At 40.2% G+C, this 23,843-nt stretch overlaps 1 protein-coding gene across 2 annotated transcripts in view; it reads right to left on the bottom strand.

The window, feature by feature from the left end:
- Positions 1 to 23,843, bottom strand: part of DNAH3 (dynein axonemal heavy chain 3) — a 249,628-nt gene that overhangs the window by 109,057 nt on the left and 116,728 nt on the right. For both annotated transcript variants that reach the window (XM_040257140.1, XM_040257147.1), the window contains exons 37-41: positions 22,574 to 22,815; positions 19,959 to 20,059; positions 16,886 to 16,991; positions 13,171 to 13,300; positions 3,186 to 3,431 (exon numbers count right to left, since the gene is read on the bottom strand). In XM_040257140.1, the coding sequence (XP_040113074.1) occupies positions 3,186 to 3,431; positions 13,171 to 13,300; positions 16,886 to 16,991; positions 19,959 to 20,059; positions 22,574 to 22,815 (825 nt within the window). The remainder of the gene's footprint in view (positions 1 to 3,185; positions 3,432 to 13,170; positions 13,301 to 16,885; positions 16,992 to 19,958; positions 20,060 to 22,573; positions 22,816 to 23,843) is intronic.

Here is a 23,843-nt window from a genome sequence, read left to right on the forward strand (position 1 = left end):
TTCCTGTGGTCATGTATGGATGTGAGAGTTGGACTGTGAAGAAGGCTGAGCGCTGAAGAATTGAAGCTTTTGAACTGTGGTGTTGGAGAAGACTCTTGAGGGTCCCTTGGACTGCAAGGAGATCCAACCAGTCCATTCTGAAGGATATCAACCCTGGGATTTCTTTGGAAGGAATGATGCTAAAGCTGAAGCTCCAGTACTTTGGACACCTCATGCGAAGGTTGACTCATTGGAAAAGACTCTGATGCTGGGAGAGATTGGGGGCAGGATTAGAAGGGGATGACCCAGGATGAGATGGCTGGATGGCATCACGGACTCGATGGACGTGAGTCTGAGTGAACTCCGGGAGTTGGTGATGGACAGGGAGGCCTGGCGTGCTGGAATTAATGGGGTCGCAAAGATTCGGACACAACTGAGCGACTGAACTGAACTGAAACAAGCTATTGGTCACTGAATAAATCAAAGAGAACAAAGAAAAATACAGAGAAACAAATGAAAGTGAAAACACGACAATCCAAAGCCTATGGGAAACAGCAAAACAGTTCTAAGAGGAAATTTTATAGCATTATAAGCTTACTACCTCAGCAAACAAGAAAAATTTCAAATAAGCAATCTAACATTACACCTATATGAAACAGAAAAAAGAACAACAAATAACACCCAAAGTTGGTAGAAAGAAAAAAATAATAAAGATCAGAGGAGAAATAAATAAAATCGAGACTAAAAAACAATAGAAAATATCAGTGAACCTAAAAGCTGGTTCTAGGAAAAGATAAATAAAATTTATAAAACTGTAGCATGATTCATCAAAAAAAAATAAAGTCAGCCACTGTTTCCACTGTTTCCCCATTTATTTGCCATGAAGTGATGGGACCAGATGCCATGATCTTAGTTTTCTGAATTTTGAGCTTTAAGCCAACTTTTTCACTCTCCTCTTTCAATTTCATCAAGAGGCTTTTTAGCTCCTCTTCACTTTCTGCCATAAAGTTGGTATCATCTGCATATCTGAGGTTATTGATATTTCTCCTGACCATCTTGATTCCAGCTTGTGCTTCATCCAGCCCAGCGTTTCTCATGATGTACTCTGCATATAAGTTAAATAAGCAGGATGACAATATAGAGCCTGATGTAAGGCAAATAGATGGGGAAATAGTGGAAACAGCAGCTGACTTTATTTTTGGGGGCTCCAAAATCACTGCAGATGGTGATTGCCGCCATGAAATTAAAAGACGCTTACTCCTTGGAAGGAAAGTTATGACCAACCTAGAAAGCATATTAAAAAGCAGAGATTATCAGAGAAATGCAAATTAAAACCACAATGAGGTACCATTTCATGCCAGTCAGAATGGCTGCTATCTAAAAGTCTACAAGTAATAAATGCTGGAGAGGGTGTGGAGAAAAGGGAACCCTCTTACACTGTTGGTGGGAATGCAAACTAGTATAGCCACTATGGAGAACAGTGTGGAGATTCCTTAAAAAACTGGAAACAGAACTGCCTTATGACCCAGCAATCCCACTGCTGGATAAACACACTGAGGAAACCAGAATTGAAAGAGTCACGTGTACCCCAATGTTCATCTCAGCACTGTTTATAATAGCCAGGACATGGAAACAATGTAGATGTCCATCAGCAGATGAATGGATAAGAAAGCCGTGGTACATATACACAATGCAGTATTACTCCGCCATTAAAAAGAATACATTTGAATCAGTTCTAATGAGGTGGATGAAACTGGAGCTGATTATACAGAGTGAAGTAAGCCAGAAAGAAAAACACCAATACAGTATACTAATGCATATATATGGAATTTAGAAAGATGGTAACAATAACCCTGTATGCGAGACAGCAAAAGAGACACAGATATATAGAACAGTCTTTTGGACTCTGTGGGAGAGGGCGAGGGTGGGATGATTTGGGAGAATGGCATGGAAACATGTATAATATCATATATGAAACGAATCGCCAGTCTATGTTCAATGCATGATACAGGATGCTTGGGGCTGGTGCACTGGGATGACCCAGAGGGATGGTACGGAGAGGGAGGTGGGGGGGCATTCAGGATTGGGAACACGTGTACACCCGTGGTGGATTCATGTTGATGTATGGCAAAACCAATACAATATTGTAAAGTAATTAGCCTCCAATTAAAATAAACAAATTTATATTTAAAAAATAAATAAAAAGCAGAGACATTACTTTGTCAACAAAGGTCTGTCTAGTCAAGGCTATGGCTTTCCCAGAGGTCATGTATGGTTGTGAGAGTTGGACTATAAAGAAAGCTGAGCACCAAAGAACTGATGCTTTTGAACTGTGGTGTTGGAGAAGACTCTTGAGAGTCCCATGGACTGCAAGGAGATCTAACCAGTCCATCCTAAAGATCAGTCCTGGGTGTTCATTGGAAGGACTGATGTTGAAGCTGAAACTCCTATACTTTGGCTACCTGAAGTGAAGAGCTGACTCATATGAAAAGACCCTGATGCTGGGAAAGATTGAGGGCAGGAGGAGAAGGGGACAACATAGGATGAGATGGTTGGATGGCATCACCGACTCCATGGACATAAGTTTCGTTAAACTCTGGGAGTTGGTGATGGACAGGGAGGCCTAGCGTGCTGCGGTTCATGTAGTCGCAAAGATTCAGACACGACTGAGCAACTGAACTGAACTGAACTGAACACATAGAACATTAATACGTGATTAAAGTGATCATTTTGAAGATAATGTATGTAGCAAAACCATAAACATTTCAATACTAGATTATAATGAAAAAGATTATAATGAAAAATATTAGATTATAATGAAAAATGTTAAAGCCATAATCACCATGATATGACATGTAAATACAGAGAATAGGACAAGAAGAGAGTAAAAAAAACAGAAGTGGTTGTATTTCTCATGTTGTTCCCTGGGGCCTATTATACTGCTGAGATTATAGATAATTTTAAAAAGTCATATTGACTTTTTCTAATTTAACAATTAGTAGTTAAATTAACTCATAAGACCTGACTTCAGGGTCACCCATCTCTACATACATGGGTCAGCTCTGAAGAAGTATACCTCCTTAGGCAAACTATAAAATCTTTCCTGGCTTTTGTAAAGGACTTACATGGATCTCATATTTTGACTGGGTTTGGAACATATGCTCCAAACCACTATAGGGAGACTAAACAAACAGGTACCAAGTTACCTCTTTCTGGAAAGATGTTGTTTTTGGTGAGTTTGACGCTTTTGGGTCTTGGGTGGTTATTATCCATACCCATGATCAGGTTGCGGAAAAACAGATCAAATTTCTTTCTGCTGTCTGCGTTGATGGTGCCGGCCACTGTCCATACCAAGGCAAAAAGGAACAGACCTTGTAGCCAGAGGAAGATCTGTTGGCTTGTCAGGCCTTCAAATAATTCACTTTCCTCCTCTTCTATTGCCCTGATTTCATCTAAAAGCAAGAATAAGAATCTCAGAAAAATGTCCAGAGTGCAATAGATATGAATTGGGTATTTCTATCCTTGAACGGCCTGGGAAGGGGACTGATATTGAATGAGTGGTCCGATCCTTTTTCTACATATATTAAAATAAAATTTTTTATTGTAGTAAGATATGCATAACATACAGATTACAATCTTAACCATTTTAAATTTCAGCGGCATTAAATTCATCCATGTTTTTGTGCAACCATCACCACTATTCACATCTGGGACTATTTTCATCCTGCAAAACTGAAACTCTATACCCATTAAACATTAATTCATTACCTTCTTCCCCACAACATGACAAATAGCATTCTACTTTCTATTTTTATAAATTTGACTAATCTGGATATGTCTTAGAGGTGAAATAATATTGTCATTTTCTGACTAGCTTATTTCTCTGAGTACAGTGTTCTCAAGCTCCATTTGTTTTGTGGCATGTTATCAGAATCTTTATTTTGACTGTGCCATGTGGCTTGAAGGACCTCAGTTTTTTGACTAGGAATTGAACCCTGGCAGGGCAGTGAAAGCACTGAATCCTAACCACTAGACCACCAGGGAACTCTCCATAATTTCCTTCATTTTTAAGGTGAATAATATTTCACTATATGCATGTATTACATTTTATTTATCCATTCATTGATTGGTGGACACTTGGGTTGCTTTCATCTTTGATTACTATGAATAATGCTGCTATGAACACAGGTTCTATGTTCAAAAATAATATTGCTGTGAATAAAATATCTGTCTATGTCCCTACTTTCAATTCTTTACATATATACCCAGAGTGGAAGTGCTAAGTCATATGGTAATTCTACTTTTAATTTTGAGGAACTGAGAAACTATTTTCCATAGCAACTGTACCATTTAACATTTCATCAATGGTGCACAAGGGTTCCAGTTTCTTGACATCCTTGTCAACACTTGTTATTTTTGATTGTTAATATTGTTAGTACTGTTGTTGTTTGGATAGTATCCAACCTAATAGGTATGAGATGGTATCTCACTGTGGTTTTGATTTGCATTTTCCTAATAATTAGTGATGTTGAGCATCTTTCCATGTGCTTATAAACCATTTGTGCATCTTCTTTGGAGAAATGTCTATTTAAGACCTTTGACTATTATTTAGTCAGTTTGTTTTTGTGTGGCTAAATTTTAAGAATTCTCTATATATTCTGGATATTCATCTCTTATTATATATATGATTGGTAAAGATTTTCCCCCATTTGTGAGTCATCTTTTTAGTCTGTTAACAGAGTCTTTGATATTCATCCTTTATCATTTATATGATTTATAAAGATTTTCTGCCACTTGTGAGTTGTCTTTTTACTCTGTTGATAGTTTTTCGAAAACAGTAGTTTTCAATTTTCATGGACTCTATTTGTCTTTTTTCTCTTTTGTTGCTGTGCCTTTGGTGTCATATCCAAGAAATAATTTCCAAATAGCTCTCTACCTTAGATTTTCTTCTAGAAATTTTAAAGGTTTAGGGCTTCCCCGGTGACTCAGTGGTAAAGAATCCATCTGTGTTTGTTAGCCATCTGTATGTCTTCTTTGGAGAAATGTATATTTAGTTCTTTGGCCCATTTTTTGATTGGGTCATTTATTTTTCTGGAATTGAGCTGTAGGAGTTGCTTGTATATTTTTGAGTTTAGTTGTTTGTCAGTTGTGTCATTTGCTATTATTTTCTCCCATTCTGAAGGCTGTCTTTTCACCTTGCTTATAGTTTCCTTTGTTGTGTGGAAGCTTTTCAGTTTAATTAGGTTCCATTTGTTTATTTTTGCTTTTGTTTCCAATATTCTGGGAGGTTGGTCACAGAGGATCCTGCTGTGATGTATGTTGGAGAGTGTTTTGCCTATGTTCTCCTCAAGGAGTTTTATAGTTTCTGGTCTTACGTTTAGATCTTTAATCCATTTTGAGTTTATTTTTGTGTATGGTGTTAGAAAGTGTTCTAGTTTCATTCTTTTACAAGTGGTTGACCAGTTTTCCCAGCACCACTTGTTAAAGAGATTGTCTTTAATCCATTGTATATTCTTGCTTCCTTTGTCAGAGATAAGGTGTCCGTAGGTGTGTGGATTTATCTCTGGCTTTCTATTTTGTTCCATTGATCTATATTTCTGTCTTTGTGCCAGTACCATACTCTCTGGATGACTGTGGCTTTGTAATAGAGCCTGATGTCAGGAAGGTTGATTCCTCCAGTTCCATTCTTCTTTCTCATGATTGCTTTGGCTATTCGAGGTTTTTTGTATTTCCATCCAAATTGTAAAATTATTTGTTCTAGTTCTGTGAAAAATACCATTGGTGGCTTGATAGGGATTGCATACAGATGGCTAACAAACACATGAAAAGATGCTCAACATCACTCATTATCAGAGAAATGCAAATCAAAACCACAATGAGGTACCATTTCATGCCAGTCAAAATGGCTGCTATCCAAATGTCTACAAGCAATAAATGCTGGAGAGGGTGTGGAGAAAAGGGAACCCTCTTACACTGTTGGTGGGAATGTAAACTAGTACAGCCACTATGGAGAACAGTGTGGAGCTTCCTTAAAAAACTGGAAACAGAACTGCCTTATGACCCAGCAATCCCACTGCTGGGCATACACACTGAGAAAACCAGAATTGAAAGAGTCATGTGCACCCCAATGTTCATCTCAGCACTGTTTATAATAGCCAAGACATGGAAGCAACCTAGATGTCCATCAGCAGATAAATGGATAAGCAAGCTGTGGTACATAAACACAATGGAGTATTACACAGCCATTAAAAAGAATACATTTGAATCAGTTCTAATGAGGTGGATGAAACTGGAGCTGATTATACAGAGTGAAGTAAGCCAGAAAGAAAAACACCAGTACAGTATACTAATGAATACATATGGAATTTAGAAAGATGGTAACAATAACCCTGTATGCGAGACAGCAAAAGAGACACATATATATAGAACAGTCTTTTGGACTCTGTGGGAGAGGGAGAGGATGGGATGATTTGGGAGAATGTCATTGAAACATGTATAATATCATATATGAAATGAATCGCCAGTCCAGGTTTGATGCATGATACTGGATGCTTGGGGCTGGTCCACTGAGATGACCCAGAGGGATGGTACGGGGAGGCAGGAGGGAAGGAGTTTCAGGATGGGGAACACGTGTATACCTGTAGCAGATTCATGTTGATGTATGGCAAAACCAATACAATATTGTAAAGTAATTAACCTCCAATTAAAATAAATAAATTTATATTAAAAAAAAAAAAGAATCCATCTGTGATACAGAAACCACAGGAGACCCTGGGTTTATTCCCCTAGTTTGGGAAGATCTGTGGCAATCCACTCCAGTATTTTTGCCTGGAGAATCCCATGGGCAGGGAAAACTGGAGGCTACAGTCCACAGGGTTAAAAAGAGATACGACTGAAGTGACTGAACACACACAGTTCTTAAGTTTAGGTCTTCCATTTGTTTTGAGTTAAGTTTTGTACATAGCATTAAGTAAAGTTCCAACTTCCTTTATCCTGGCATCGCTTGTTGAAAGGACTGTCCTAGGGACCTTCCTGGCAGTCCAGTGGTTAAGAATCAGTACTTTCACTGCAGAGGGCATGGATTAGATCCCTGGTGGAAGAGCTAAAGGTCCTGCATGCCACGTGGTACAGGCAAAAACAAACAAAAAGAGGAAAAAGAAAAAAGAATGTCCTTTCTGTATTGAATGGTCTTAGCATCCTCGTGGAAAATCATTTGACAATACATGCATGAATTTATATCGAGACATTCTACGCCGTTCCATTGGTGTATCAGTTCAGTTCAACTCAGTTGCTCAGTCATGTCTGAATCTGTGACCCCATGACCACAGCATGCCAGACGTCCCTGTCCAACTCCCAGAGTTTACCCAAACTCATGTTCATTGAGTCAGTGATACCATCCAACCGTCTCATCCTCTGTCATCCCCTTCTCCTCCTCCCCTCAATCTTGCCCAGCATTGGGGTCGTTTCAAATGAGTCAGCTCTTTGTATCAGGTGGCCAAAGTATTGGAGTTTCAGCTTCAACATCAGTCCTTCCAATGAACACCCAGGACTGATCTCCTTTAGGATGGACTGGTTGGATCTCCTTGCAGTCCAAGGGACTCTCAAGAGTCTTCTCCAACACCACAGTTCAAAAGCATCAGTTCTTTGGTGCTCAGCTTTCTTTTCAGTCCAACTCTCACATCCACACATGACTACTGGAAAAACCATCTCTTTGACTAGATGGACCTTGGTTGGCAAAGTAATATTAAAAAGAACTTTTTAATATACTGTCTAGGCTGGTCATAACTTTCCTTCCAAGGAGTAGCGTCTTTTACTTTTATGTCTGCAGTCACTATCTGCAGTGATTTTGGAGCCTAGAAAAATAAAGTCAGCCACTGTTTCCACTGTTTCCCCATCTATTTTCTATGAAGTGATGGGAGTGGATGCCATGATGTTAGTTTTCACTCTCCTTTTTCACTTTCATCAAGAGGAAGCACAAGCTGGAATCAAGATTGCCAGGAGAAATATCAATAAACTCAGATATGCAGATGACACCACCCTTATGGCAGAAAGTAAAGAAAAACTAAAGAGCCTCTTGATGAAAGTGAAAGAGGAGAGTGAAAAAGTTGGCTTAAAACACAACATTCAGAAAACTAACATCATGGCATCCAATCCCATCACTTCATGGGAAATAGATGGGGAAACAGTGGAAACAGTGAGAGACTTTTTTGGGGGGCCCCAAAATCACTGCAGATGGTAACTGCACCCATAAAAGTATAAGACACTTATTCCTTGGAAGAAAAGTTATGACCAAGCTAGACAGCATATTAAAAAGCAGAGACATTACTTTGTCAACAAAGGTCCATCTAGTCAAAGCTATGGCTTTTCCAGCAGTCATGTATAGATGTGAAAGTTGGACTATAAAGAAAGCTGAGCATCGAAGAATTGATGCTTTTGAACTGTGGTGTTGGAGAAGACTCTTGAGAGTCCCTTGGACTGCAAGGAGATCCAACCAGTCCATCCTAAAGAAATCAGACCTGAATATTCATTGGAAGGACTGATACTGAAGCTGAAACTCCAATACTTTGGCCACCAGATTCAAAGACCTGACTCATTTGAAAAGACCCTGATGCTGGGAAAGATTGAAGGCAGGAGGAGAAGGGGATGACAGAGGATGAGATGGTTGGATGGCATCACCAACTTGATGGACATGAGTTTGAGCAAGCTGGGAATTGGTGATGGACAGGGAGGCCTGACAGGCTGCAGTCTATGTGGTTGCAAAGAATCAGACACGACTGTACAGCTGAACTGACTGATGACTCAGTAGTTCCACTCCTAGATATATACTGAAAAAAAAAAAAACACTAATTCAAAAAGATACATGCACCCAATGTTCATAGTAGCATTATTCATAATAGCCTAGATATAAAAGCAACCTAAAGTGAAAGTGAAAAGTGAAAGTGAAGTCGCTCAGTTGTGTCCGACTCTTTGCAAACCCATGGACTGTAGCCTACCAGGCTCCTCCCTCCATGGGATTCTCCAGGCAAGAGTACTAGAGTGGGTTGCCATTTCCTTCTCCAGCGGATCTTCCCGACCCAGGGATCGAACCCGGGTCTCCTGCATTCCATGCAGATGCTTTAACCTCTGAGACACCAGGGAAGCAAAAGCAACCTAGTTAGTTCAGTTCAGTGCAGTCGCTCAGTTGTGTCCAACTCTTTGCGACCGCATGAACTGCAGCACGCCAGTCCTCCCTGTCCATCACCAACTCCCGGAGTTCACTCAGACTCACGTCCATCGAGTCCGTGATGCCATCCAGCCATCTCATCCTGGGTCATCCCCTTCTAATCCTGCCCCCAAACACTCCCCACATCAGAGTCTTTTCCAATGAGTCAACTCTTCACATGAGGTGACCAAAGTACTGGAGTTTCAGCTTTAGCATCATTCCTTCCAAAGAAATCCCAGGGTTGATCTCCTTCAGAATGAACTGGTTGGATCTCCTTGCAGTCCAAAGGACTCTCAAGAGTCTTCTCCAACACCACAGTTCAAAAGCATCAATTCTTCGGGCTCAGCCTTTTTCACAGTCCAACTCTCACATCCGTACATGACCACTGGAAAAACTATAGCCTAGACTAGACGGACCTTAGTTGGGAAAGTAATGTCTCTGCTTTTGAATATGCTATCTAGGTTGCTCATAACTATTCTTCCAAGGAGTAAGCGTCTTTTAATTTCATGGCTGCAGTCACCATCTGCAGTGATTTTGGAGCCCCAAAAAATAAAAGTCTGACATTGTTTCTACTGTTTCCCCATCTATTTCCTATGAAGTGATGGGACCGGATGCCATGATCTTCATTTTCTGAATGTTGAGCTTTAAGCCAACTTTTTCACTCTCCTCTTTCACTTTCATCAAGAGGCTTTTGAGTTCCTCTTCACTTTCTGCCATAAGGGTGGTGTCATCTGCATATCTGAGGTTATTGATATTTCTCCCGGCAATCTTGATTCCAGCTTGTGCTTCTTCCAGTCCAGCATTTCTCATGATGTACTCTGCACAGAAGTTAAATAAGCAGGGTGACAATATACAGCCTTGACGTACTCCTTTTCCTATTTGGAACCAGTCTGTTGTTCCATGTCCAGTTCTAAGGGTTGCTTCCTGACCTGCATACAGATTTCTCAAGAGGCAGGTCAGGTGGTCTGGTATCCTCATCTCTCTCAGAATTTTCCACAGTTTATTGTGATCCACACAGTCAAAGGCTTTGGCATAGTCAATAAAGCAGAAATAGATGTTTTTTCTGGAACTCTCTTGCTTTTTCCATGATCCAGCAGATGTTGGCAATTTGATCTCTGGTTGCTCTGCCTTTTCTAAAACCAGCTTGATCATCAGGAATTTCATGGTTCATAGATTGTTGAAGCCTGGCTTGGAGAATTTTGAGCATTACTTTACTAGCATGTGAGATGAGTGCAATTGTTCGGTAGTTTGAGCATTCTTTGGCATTGCCTTTCTTTAGGATTGGAATGAAAACTGACTTTTCCAGTCCTGTGGCCACTGCTGAGTTTTCCAAATTTGCTGGCATATTGAGTGCAGCACTTTCACAGCATCATCTTTCAGAATTTGAAATAGCTCCACTGGAATTCCATCACATCCACTAGCTTTGTTCATAGTGATGCTTTCTAAGGCCCACTTGACTTCACATTGCAGGATGTCTGGCTCTAGATGAGTGATCACACCATCGTGATTATCCGGGTCATGAAGATCTTTTTTGTACATTTCTTCTGTGTATTCTTGCCACCTCTTCTTAATATTTTCTGCTTCTGTTAGGTTCATACCATTTCTGTCCTTTATCGAGCCCATCTTTGCATGAAATATTCCCTTGGTATCTCTAATTTTTTGAAGAGATCGCTAGTCTTTCCCATTTTGTTGTTTTCCTCGATTTCTTTGCACTGATCGCGGAGGATGGCTTTCTTATCTCTTCTTGCTATTCTTTATAACTCTGCATTCAGATGCTTATATCTTTCCTTTTCTCCTTTGCTTTTTGCTTCTCTTCTTTTCACAGCTATTTGTAAGGCCTCCCCAGACAGCCATTTTGCTTTTTTGCATTTCTTTTCCATGGGGATGGTCTTGATCCCTGTCTCCTGTACAATGTCACGAACCTCATTCCATAGTTCATCAGGCACTCTATCTATCAGATCTAGGCCCTTAAATCTATTTCTCACTTCCACTGTATAATCATAAGGGATTTGATTTAGGTCATACCTGAATGGTCTAGCAGTTTTCCCTACTTTCTTCAATTTAAGACTAAATTTGGCAATAAGGAGTTCATGATCTGAGCCACAGTCAGCTCCCGGTCTTGTTTTTGCTGACTTTATAGAGCTTCTCCATCTTTGGCTGCAAAGAATATAATCAATCTGATTTTGGTGTTGACCATCTGGTGATGTCCATGTGTAGAGTCTTCTCTTGTGTTGTCGGAAGAGGATGTTTGCTATGACCAGTGCATTTTCTTGACAAAACTCTATTAGTCTCTGCCCTGCTTCATTCCACATTCCAAGACCAAATTTGCCTGTTACTCCAGGTGTTTCTTGACTTCCTACTTTTGCATTCCAGTCCCCTCTAATGAAAAGGATATCTTTTTTGGGTGTTAGTTCTACAAGGTCTTGTAGGTCTTCATAGAACCGTTCAACTTCAGCTTCTTCAGCATTACTGGTTGGGGCATAGATTTGGATAACTGTGATATTGAATGGTTTGCCTTGGAAACGAACAGAGATCATTCTGTTGTTTTTGAGATTGCATCCAAGTACTGCATTTCAGACTCTTTTGCTGACCATGATGGCTACTCCATTTCTTCTGAGGGATTCCTGCCCGCAGTAGTAGATATAATGGTCATCTGAGTTAAATTCACCCATTCCAGTCCATTTTAGTTCACTGATTCCTAGAATGTCGACATTCACTCTTGCCATCTCCTGTTTGACCACTTCTAATTTGCTTTGATTCATGGACCTGACATTCCAGGTTCCTATGCAATATTGCTCTTTACAGCATTGGACTTTGTTTCTATCACCAGTCACATCCCCAGCTGGGTATTGTTTTTGCTTTGGCTCCATCCCTTCTTTCTTTCTGGAGTTATTTCTCCACTAATCTCCAGTAGGATATTGGACACCTACTGACCTGGGGAGTTCCTCATTCAGTATCATATTATTTTGCCTTTTCATACTGTTCATGGGTTCTCAAAGCAACCTAAGTGTTCATCAAAAGATGAATGGATGAAGATGTGGTATACATACATAATGGAATAATATACAACCATAAACAAGAATGAAATTCTGCCATTTGCAGCATCATGGATGGACTGGGAAGGCATTATGCTAAAGTGAAATAAATTGACAGAGAAAGATAATACTGTATGATATCACTTATATATGGATGCTAAGGCATGAGGACAAGGGGATAATAGAGGATGAGATGGTTGGATGGCATCACCGACTCAATGGACATGAGTTTGAGTAAATGCCCAGAGTTGGTGATGGACAGGGAGGCCTGGTGTGCTGCAGTCCATGGGATTGCAAGGAGTCGGACACAACTAAGCGAATAAACTGAACTGAAAAGTTCTCCAAATTAACATATATTCTGTCACTTCCAGTGGAATTCTGTGAAATTTGATTTGTGTCAGACAGCTATAGAGAAGTTCTCCAAGACATTTAAAACAATGATTCATTTAAACCAGTGGTTCTCCATGTCCTGGAGTAGTTCCATAGTTTTGGAGATTAAAGTGATCGATTTTCTTATAGTGTATGTATGTGCTTTGTGAGTTCAAATTTTTTGTAATGTGTATTTTTTTAACATGGGAAACACTTCCTATTTTACTCTTTTCAGAATCTTTTTTCTGACACACATTTACACATGGCATCTAAATTCATTTTACTCCAGGATGTCCCTGATAGGTAAAGAGGAACAGGAATCATTATTCCCATTGTCTGGAAGAATCTAAGCCTGAGCAAAAATGGGCTAATTTGCACAAGAATACCCAGGAAGTCAACGAAAGATTAAGCCAAAATATATGGACTCTTTCCAGCAAACTCTACTATGTACACTCAAAAGACTTGTTTGTTCTTGACCAAAATGCTAGTCTCATTGTAACTTATGGGGGGACTAGCAGGGGTGGGAGCATAAAAACAGCCAAGGCATACCCTTGTTTGGATTAAGAATTGTAGGGAAGTACTTACCAAGAAGAGAGGAGTACAGTCTCATCATTGAGAAGGCAAGGTGGATGGGAGATGTTTGGACCACAAATTTACACTGAAGGCGAGTAAATTCAAGGCAGGGCTGGACAAGCCACATGAACATGTCATTGACCTAAGAGTAAAAGTAAAATTTGACATTAACAAGTGTGTTTAAGAACTTGGTACACCTCAAGGAAGCTGAAGATAGGACTACTGATGATTTTTGAGTCTAGGTATAGTGAGGAAAATCCATAGGCAACAAGACCTGTGCCTCTAATTCCTATTTAATGTGCAGTCCACTGACTATGCCCACTCCTCCCATTCTACTGAGTTGAATATGCAAGAAAAGCTTGGAGTCACTATGGGTCAGCTACAGGATGCATTAAACAGTTTTACGTTCCAGGAGCCACTATATCTGACTTTTCTATAGAAAAATGTTAGGAATTCTAAACAACTGATTTTGAAATGACTGACTGGCATTTATGAGGCAGGACTCCTGTAGAAAGTGGACACTGAGAGGCCCAGGCTTATTTTCAGTAATTCCCCACATATATGTATGTATGTACATACTTCCTGGTGGGTATGATGACTCTTATCTCTTGGCTCTGCTCCCTACCCACTTACTCTTCAGAAGAAATTACTTGATTTTCTCTTCTTACTTTAGTGTTTTTTCTTAAACTTTGTGACTCTTACTGAAAATTACCTTGGTATTTTTTTGCAATTAGGCATGTCATCATTAAATAAATACACTCATAGGTGATTATATGTGGATATGTGTGCATATATAAATGTATAGATGCTTTTATATGTATAATCCCAAAAAAGGGCAATGCTAAAGAAAATGTCCAAACTATGGCACAGTTGCACTCATCTCACATGCTAGGAAGTAATGCTCAAAATCCTTCAAGCTAGGCTGCAGCAGTACATGAACCAAGAAATTCCAGATATACAAGCTGGATTTAGAAAAGCCAGAGGAACCAGAGATCAGATTGCCAGTATTTGCTGGATCATAGAAAAAGCAAGAGAATTCCTGAAAAACATTTACTTCTGCTTCATTGACTATGCTAAAGCCTTTGACTGTATGGATCACAACAAACTGGAAAATTCTTAAAGAGATAGGAATACCAGACCACCTTACCTGTCTCCTGAGAAACCTGTGTGCAGGTCAAGAAGCAACAGTTAGAACCGGACATGAAACAATGGACTGGTTTAAAATTGGCAAAGGAGTATATCAAGGCTGTATATTGTCACTCTGCTTATTTAACATCTGCAGAGTAGATCATGAGAAATGCTGGGCTGGATGAATCATAAGCTGGAGTCAAGATTGTCAGGAGAAATATTATCAATCTTAGATATGGAGATGATACCATCCTACTGGTAGAAAGTGAGGAGAAACTAAAGAGCCTCATGATGAAGGTGAAAGAGGAGAGTGAAAAAGCTGCCTTAAAACTCAACATTCAATGGGAGAGTAGTTCAAAACAGAGGGGGTATATGTATACCTATGGCTGATTTGGGTTGAGGTTTGACAGAAAACAACAAAATTCTGTAAAATAATTATCCTTCAATAAAAAAATAAATTAAAAAAACCTCAACATTCAAAAAACTAAGATCATGGCATCTGGTCTCATCACTTCATAGCAAATAGATGGGGAAACAATGACAGACTTTATTTTCTTGGGCTCCAAAATCACTGCAGATGGTGACTGAGGCCATGAAATTAAAAGATGCCTGTTCCTTGGGAGGAAAGCTATGACAAACCTAGACAGGGTATTAAAAAGCAGAGACAGTACTTTGCTGACAAAGGTCCATAAGTCAAAGCTCTGGTTTTTCCAGCAGTCATGTGCAGATGTGAGAGTTGGACTGTAGAGAACACTGAGTGCTGAAGAATTGATGCTTTAGAACTGTGGTGTTGGAGAAGACTCTTGAGAGTCCCTAGGACAGCAAGGAGATCAAACCAGTTAATCCTAAAGGAAATCCCCTGAATATTCATTGGAAGGACTGATGCTAAAGCTGAAGCTGCAATACTCTGGCCACCTGATTTGAAGAGCCGACTCATTAGAAAAGACCCTGATGCTGGGAAGGATTGAGGGCAAGAGGAGAAGGGGATGACATGGGATGAGATGGTTGGATGGCATGACCAAGTTAATGGACATGAGTTTGAGCAAACTCTGGGATATAGTGAAGGACAGGGAAGCCTGGTGTGCTGCAGTCCAGAGATTGCAAAGAGTTGGATACAATTAAGTGACTAAACAACAACAACGACTATGTATGAGTACTTGGATATGTGGTACTCAGTCAGCAAATATTTATTGTGCATCTACTAAATGCAGTGTGATAGGTGCTAAGGATAAATGATGAACAAGATAGACAAGGTCTCTGTTCTCATGGTTTACAGTTTCAGGGGCAGGGGAGACAATAAATAATTAAACAAGCAAGGAAATGACTTAAGTGTTTACAAATCCTGGAATGTACTAGTAGGAAACAAATAAATGTATTACAATTGGATAAAACAAGAAGGGTTTAATAGTGGTCAGGGAAGACTTCTTGGAGAAGCGGGGCTTTATGCTAAGACCTGGGTGACAAAGGTGAATCAACCCTTATAAGACTAAATGGGGCAAGATTTCCAGAAAGAGGAATAAAAAGTGCAAAAGCCTTGAGGAGGTAAAATCTGGGGTTTTCTAGAAATGGAAACAAGACCCTAGGGCTGGAAGGTAATAAGCTGAGTCTGAGAGGAGTGTAGGTGATGAGGCTGAAGGGGCAGGCTGGGTGGAATCACAATCTTAGAAGTCCTGGTAAGAAGTTAGACTACTCAGGACACTGGGAAGTCTGTGAAGGCTTCCTGTGCATGTGTAGACTGGCTTCTGACTATGCATCTGGACATGAGTCTGTAAATAAACATTATATATATATATATAAAATGTGTATATTATATATATGTATATAGTACATGTATATAGTACAGACATGTATATAGTACATGTATACAAATGCGATAGGAAAAGGGCCATTCTATGCAGATCCCCAGAGCATTTCTACAGTGAGAAGAGAGTTTAACTCAAACCCTTCTTGGCTTCTTCCGTGGGAAACTTTACTAGGGAACCCTGTTAATGCAGCAAAAGGCAAGAAGTACCATAAGCACTCATTCTCCCTTCCTACTTCCATCATCTGCGTGTGTTCTAATCTAACCTGAACATTCACACATCTTCTAGGGAGGGAAGAAGAAAATGGACACTCTTACTAGCTGCACTAAGAGAATTTCTCACTGGTTTTAGCTCCCTAGACTTAGGAGGTATAGAGTCTAGGCTACAGGGATGGGAAGTGGCAGGAAAAAGAACACAGATCTTCCTAACCTGGTACACCTCTAGAGCAACTTCCAAAGGCATTTCTGCTGGTGGGCAAAGGGTCAAGGGGTGACATCCAAGTAATCATATAGAACATTTCTCAAGCACCAGAATTCTCCACTGAGGAGTCAAAAAGTAATGGAGAAGATGGAAGAGAAAGCAGAAATTGACTACACAATTCCAGCTCCACATGCAAAATACAATAAAATAATAATGGCAAGAAGTCAGGAACCAATGTAATTGGGGACAATCAGGGAATTTCCTGCCCCTCCTTGCCTTCCGTAATCATGAACGTGAAAACGATCCTAGAAGGCCTTTGGAGATGAGGAGTCGGGAGACAGGGAAGGAGAGAAAGGAAAGGGACCAGAGGGTCTCACCAATTCCTTGTGCTCCTCAGTGAGACTGGAAGGCAGGGTATCCATGTATGAATCCTTCAGGGGCTTCCAGCCTAGCTGATGGGGTTCCATGTAGATCATCCCACACCTGGCAAGCACAAACAGAGGACCATCCTGGTTCACATTGGGCTCCCAAGCATGCAGGGGTGAGGTAAATAGGCTGGAGCTTGGGTTGGAGCACAGACCTTTACCAGCTCCAAGCCAAAGGAAAGATGCACAGATTTTGCCAGGAAAGGGTAGAGACCAGTGATAAGAGTGGGGTCTTGAGAATCAGAGACCTGTATTCAAATCTCAGCCCCAGATCCTAATTGAGTGACCTTGGATAAATTTCTTTTCTATCTCTGAATTTGAGTCCTTGTCTGTAAATTGAGGAATATAAAAAATAAGTAGCTTGAAAGATTATTATATGAAATAATATGAAAGGTTAAATGAAAGGCCAATAAAGAATTTGGCACTATGTCTAGCATATGGAACACTCTTAATCAATGAAAACTACTATTATAATTTTCATAATGTTAGTACATTACCATGTACTGACATGTAACATTGTATTTAGCAAGTTTTTCCCCATTCTGTTATATCTAAGCACACTCCTCTTTGTCACTAACACTGGCTACCATTTATTCAGCACCTACTATGTGTCAGCCACTATGCTAAGTCTTAATGGCCTTCATTTCTAAATATTCCTCTTTATGGTTTACATTTGAGACATGAGGAGACAGTAGTTCAGAGAGGCTAACTGACTTGGAAGAGGTCACACAGCTAGCAAGTGGTGTGTTCAAAGTGGGAGCCCAGGCTGGTCTAACTTGCCATGTGCTCTTTCTACTCCCTTACATTGCCTTTGGGAATGTGAGCTTATTTTTATTTTATTATTTTATTTGTTATGGACTGGGAGGTACATGATTGGATTAATTATTATCCTCGGCACACTCATCATTAGCCCATGCATGACCTTTCTTAGTTAATTGTTTTCAATAATGTAATCAGTGTCCATGAACCCAACACCCAGGAAGAAGCTACAGTTTTGAGAATAACCTTTATCTAATTATAAAGTCTCCCTTATCCTATCCCCCTGGCTTTCCCCACCTAAGATTACACAGAATCTTGAATCTCACATTCACTGGTCCTCTGATTTCTTACCTTATGGTTTTATATACATACACATATTTAGTTGTTTAGTTGGTTTTAATAATTTAAAAGGGGATACTATGCTGCATGTAATATTACAGGCTTACTTTTCTTGCATTTTAAAAAATATCTATTTATTATTTATTTTTGGTTGGGTTAGGCCTTTGTTGCTGTGAAGGCTTTTCTTTAGTTGTGGCGAGTGAGGGGTTACTCCCGAGTTGCGGTGAACAAACTTCTCATTGCAGTGGCCCCTCTTGCTGTGGAGCGTGGGCTCTAGGTATGCGGGCTTAAGCAGCTGTGGCTCCTGGGCTCTAGAGCACAGGCTCAGTAGTCTGGCACTCGGGCTTAGTTGCCCTGGGGCATGTGGGATCTTCCCAGATCAGGGTTCAATGCTGTCTCCTGGATTCTTTACTACTAAGCCACCAGAAAAGCCCTGCGGGCTTACTTTTATATGTAATACTGCTAAGATTTTATCTTTAATTTTACTAAGATTTATCTATATAGTCATTTATCAGTACAGTTCACTTATTTTGAATGACAATCTGTGATTTTATTATACTTTCTAATGCTCTCCTGTAAGGAGATCCAAACAGTCCATTCTGAAAGAGATCAGCCCTGGGATTTCTTTGGAAGGAATGATGCTAAAGCTGAAACTCCAGTACTTTGGCCACCTCATGCAAAGAGTTGACTCAGTGGAAAAGACTTTGATGCTGGGAAGGATTGGGGGCAGGAGAAGAAGGGGATGACATAGGACGAGATGGCTGGATGGCATCACTGACTCGATGGATGTGAGTCTGAATGAACTCGGGAGTTGGTGATGGACAGGGAGGCCTGGCGTGCTGCGATTCATGGGGTTGCAAAGAGTCGGACACGACTGAGTGACTGAACTGAACTGAACTGAATGCTCTCCTATTAATAGGCATTTGGGTCATTTCTAAGTGTTATTGTGAATCGTGCTACTCTTTAAATTCTGGTACATGTCTCCTCTTGTACATGGGCACAAGATTATTTTCAGTATATACTCACAAGCAGAATTGCTCAGCCATAGGGCATATGAAGGTTCAACTTTAGGAGGTAGTTCAGTTCAGTCATTCAGTCATGTCTGACTCTGCAACCCCATGGACTGCAGCACGCCAGGCTTCCACGTTCATCACCAACTCCTCGAGCCTACTCAAACTCTTGTCCATTGCACTGGTGATGACATCCAACCATCTCACCTTCTGTCATTCTCTTCTCTTCCCACCTTCAATCTTTCCCAGCATCAGGGTCTTTTCAAATGAGTCAGTTCTTTGCATCAGGTGGCCAAAGTTTTGGAGTTTCAGCCTCAGCATCAGTCCTTCCAATGAATACCCAGGACTGATTTCCTTCAGGATGGACTGGTTGGATCTCCTTGCAGTCCACGGGACTCTCAAGAGTCTTCTCCAACACCACAGTTCAAAAGCATCTTATCCAAAGTGTTTGCCTGATTTTGTATTCCTACCAGCAGTGTGGATTGAGGACTGGTTTTATGACAAAGTCTGACAAGAGGTAATATAGGTGATCTGCTAGAATTAAACATATTTGTGGATTTTTAGAGCTTTTCCTCCTGCTTAGGGTTAGTGATGGAGAAGGCAAAGGCAACCCACTCCAGTACAATTGCCTGGCAAATCCCATGGACGGAGGAGCCTGGTAGGCTGCAGTCCATGGGGTCACTAGGAGTCGGACACGACTGAGAGACTTCACTTTTCACTTTCATGCAATGGAGAAGGAAATGGCAACCCACTCCAGTGTTCTTGCCTGGAGAATCCCAGGGACAGGGGAGCCTGGTGGACTGCCGTCTCTGGGGTCACACAGAGTCGGACACAACTGAAGCAACTTGGCAGCAGCAGCAGCAGCAGGGTTACTGAGGCTTTGCCTTGTCTCAAGGGGCCCATGCAAGCTGACTCACCTGCTCACAGTGGCTGGGGAGGCCTGTTCCAGGTCAGCTGGCTCGAAGATCAGACTCATCTTGGGGCTCATCTGGATAATCTCTCCACTCATTAAACACAGCTGAAAGTACAAAGCAGAGGGGTAGAGGGCAGCAAATTGCTTGAATTCTAACTGCAAGTAAAAGGCGTCAGTGGAGACAGAGATGGTTTGAATTCATTCAACAAATGTTTCTTGAGCACCTACTCTGTGCCAGGCACAATGCTAGCTGTGCAGAATAAAACAAACAAAAAAATATTCCTGTCCTCTTGAGGTCTGCATTCTGCTGGGAGGAATAGATGATAAGCAAAATATGTAGGCTATACAAGGATGAAAATGCTTTGGAGAAAAAGTAGAAGAGGGTTGGAGAATGTTGTGTCTGGTGAGATGTAATGTTAAATAGGGAAGTCAGAAAAACACTGAATGGCAGCCTTAGATGAAGAATCTAGAAATTATCAGATTACAGCTAGTTTCATGGTTCCTTCCTCAGTGTTTAACACAGAATTTAATTGCACACTGGCATCCTATTATATTTTCTCAAGTTTCCCACAAAGACTCCTTCTGGAATCCCTCAGGGACTGGTCCAGGGTTAGAGTGACAAGAATATCTCCATATCAATTTTGAAATGGAAAGATCATTAGAAGCCCTAGTGTTTAGCAAGTATATCCCCATAGAAAGTAGTGCAAATATACAGGACAGCCTCTGAGTATATACACTAAGTCTGTGGCACTGCTTCTCGTTTCCCAACATGGGTTAAAGTAAGATGTTTAAGTCCTAAGACGGCCTGAGGCCTTGGTCTCTCAGGGGAAAAGAAATTCCATTGCTCCATGTTTCTCTTTCTAAGTTGAGGTCTAAAGAGCTTCTTGCAAATTACCTGACACACATCAAACATGTCTGTAATCAGGTCATTACTTGCAACCCCAGGAAGGTCACAGCTGTTATGGGACTAACAGTACTAACAGTGTCATCTCTGAGTATCAAGAAAAGTAAAATAGACCCATAGCTGTGACAGTAGTTTGATTTCATTCAGAGATGAGAAGAGCCATCAGGAATTTCACTGACTCTTTATACTTCTGATCTCAGGACCAACCAATACATGTGTACAATTAGTTTACACAACATAGTCCATATCATGGAATAAAACTCACTTCTATATTTATATGTTATATAATCAAAATTATGAACAAGCTATTATTAGTATATGTGTGTAATCTGGATAATTAGGCTTTCCATTGTTGAGCATGACTCACTATTAGTCTTGTGAAATGTAAATGCAGTTGGAAAATATATTTTGATTTGATAAGGAAGTATAGTCAGTGTAAGAACTCTTCCTTGAAATGGTGATAAGTATTATTTTATTTTAACCCTTATATAGCACTTGCTACATGCAAGGCGCTATTATAAGCAGTTTGTAAATATTAATTTATCTAATCTTGCTAACAATATTATAACACAGATACTATTATCCTCATTTTACAGATGATGCAATTGAGGTATAGGTATAGCTTTCCTGAGGTTACATGACTGCTGAGTGGTAACATAGGATCTGAACCCAGGCTGTCCAGCTCCAGAGACTAAGCTCTTTGCCACTACACTTACTGCAGTAGGCAGAATGTATCTTCCAAAGATTGCTGCGATGTCTCCTAACCCACGTGTACTTTTGCAGTGTGATCTCACCCACCTCCATCAAGAGGTGGCATCTATTTCTCTACTTCCTTGAATCTGGAAAGGTTCTGTGACTTCTTTGACTTAACAAAATTCAGAGAAAGTCATGCTGTGCCAATTCCAAGCAGAGATTTTAATTTCCTGCCTCTTGCAAATCAACCACCAGGTAAGGAATGCCACTACTCCAAGACCACCAAATGATAAGCCCAAGTCATGTGGATAGGCCTGGAGGATAAGTTGCTATTTGAGAGAAAGAGAGGCAGAGAGAGAGAGAGAGAGAGGGAGAGAGGGAGAGAGAGACAAAGAGAGACAGAGATAGAGTTACGGAGAGACAGACAAGTCAAGGAGGAAAGAGCCCCCAAAAACTGAGTGAAGAAGCCACCATGGCTGTGGCTCCTCTAGCCCTAGCCACCCCAGATGACATCATGAGGATTAGCTTGGTCCTTTTTAGCCTTTTTAAAATTTATAATCCACAGTATCATGAGCAAAGTTAAGCCACTAAGTATTATGGTAGTTTGCATCTTTATTTATACAGCAATGGATAACCAAAATACATCCCATATATCAGTTGCTTTGTATGGACTATCTTAATTATCAACACCCCTATTGTATTACTACCTGTTTTACAAATGAAGAAATTGGTTCAGAGAAGTTATGTGACTTGCCCAACTTGCTCAGTTGTAGAGGTAGTAGTCCAATTTAAAGCCAGAACCAAGGCTTTTAACCATTATACAACAGCCTCTCAAAACACACTCAACTTACCCACTACAGGTAAAAACAAAAGCATAATTCATGAATTGATAACTGTTACTTTCTTATGTGGCATTTATTCTCAGTGTAAATAAGTGTATATATTATATAATCTTGATCAATCACTCACTTCAGTAAAAGAGTTTATTCCCCATCCATGTAAAAGAGATATCAGACATGTACCTTTTTATTGTCATCCAGAACAGTGTTCATATTTTCAATCCAAACGGCATCCACCGGCCCATCAAATATAATCCACTTGCGGTCATCAGACAAAGAAGATGCCTGCTCTCGGAAAGCATTGGCAAGGACACCATCTGTCCATTCGTGGCTCACTTGGTCAAAGCACCCATACAGCTGCCCCATGGTGATAGCCTTGGGATTAATGATCTTATACTCCACAGCAAACTCTTCCATCTGTTTGGCTGGACAAGAAGGTTCAACACAAGTCACAAAGTTTCTGGTGAGACCAGAACATTAGACAAGAGTCAATGCCATCTAAAAGGTCAAACAAATTTATCAGCATGCCATCCAAGGATAGTCCTCATAAAATTTATACTCTGTACAAAAATTGGGATAACTGGATAGGCAATGCCTTAAATTGTTGGGTTATTACAGCTATTAGTTTCTCACTATATTGTCTTCTGATCCTCATTTCAAAAAAGTCAAATGAGCCATTCAGATCTAAATAAAGTCTGTCTGGGCCTAAAATAACTCAGGCAGTAAAGGAGAGAGATGCCATATAATCAGGTCTCTTTATGTATCTGGCTTTCATGGCTACCCTAGAACCTTGGCTTTGACTTGAGATGAGGAAACAACTGATAGGTAAAAGATGGTTACTTTCCTTTTCCTCTATCTGAAGGGCTAGCTAAGCCCTGAAACCTCTTCTTTCATTGCTCGATAAGTATTCCCTGAGAATAGAGCACCAGGACCTAACTGGAATACACAGGCTGATGGATGGTACATCATATGTAATAACAGAAAGTAACCATGCTTTTACATGATCCTTCAAAGTAAGAAAAAACTGGAGTGCATCAACCATGAACTAAATAAAGAATTGTTCCTGAAGAATCCTGAGGCAAAGACAATGGGATAGCCTCCTTTCTCTTCATCTAGTTTCCTAAACTATATTCAATACCTAAATTACTATTTAAGTTTGAAATGCCCAAATTAGTTTTTAATGTCAAGTGAGTGCTGAAAACAAAAATCCAAGGGTAACTCAATGTTATTACAAAAAATATTAAAACAAAGCATACTGGAAGAGATTGTGTAAACACAGGCAGAATGAGGCACTGCTTTTCAAAACCACAGCTTTGTGTTTTATAAAAGGAAAACCCCCCAAACTGTTTCTTTGGCAAAAGACATAGCTTTTATTTGTTGAGCAGACACTGTGCTAAGTTATTTACCTGTATAATCTCATCTAATTATCACAATGATCCTATTATCACAATGA

This window comes from Oryx dammah, unplaced genomic scaffold (genome assembly GCF_014754425.2).
Source record: "Oryx dammah isolate SB20612 unplaced genomic scaffold, SCBI_Odam_1.1 HiC_scaffold_2, whole genome shotgun sequence".
Lineage (NCBI taxonomy): Eukaryota > Metazoa > Chordata > Mammalia > Artiodactyla > Bovidae > Oryx > Oryx dammah.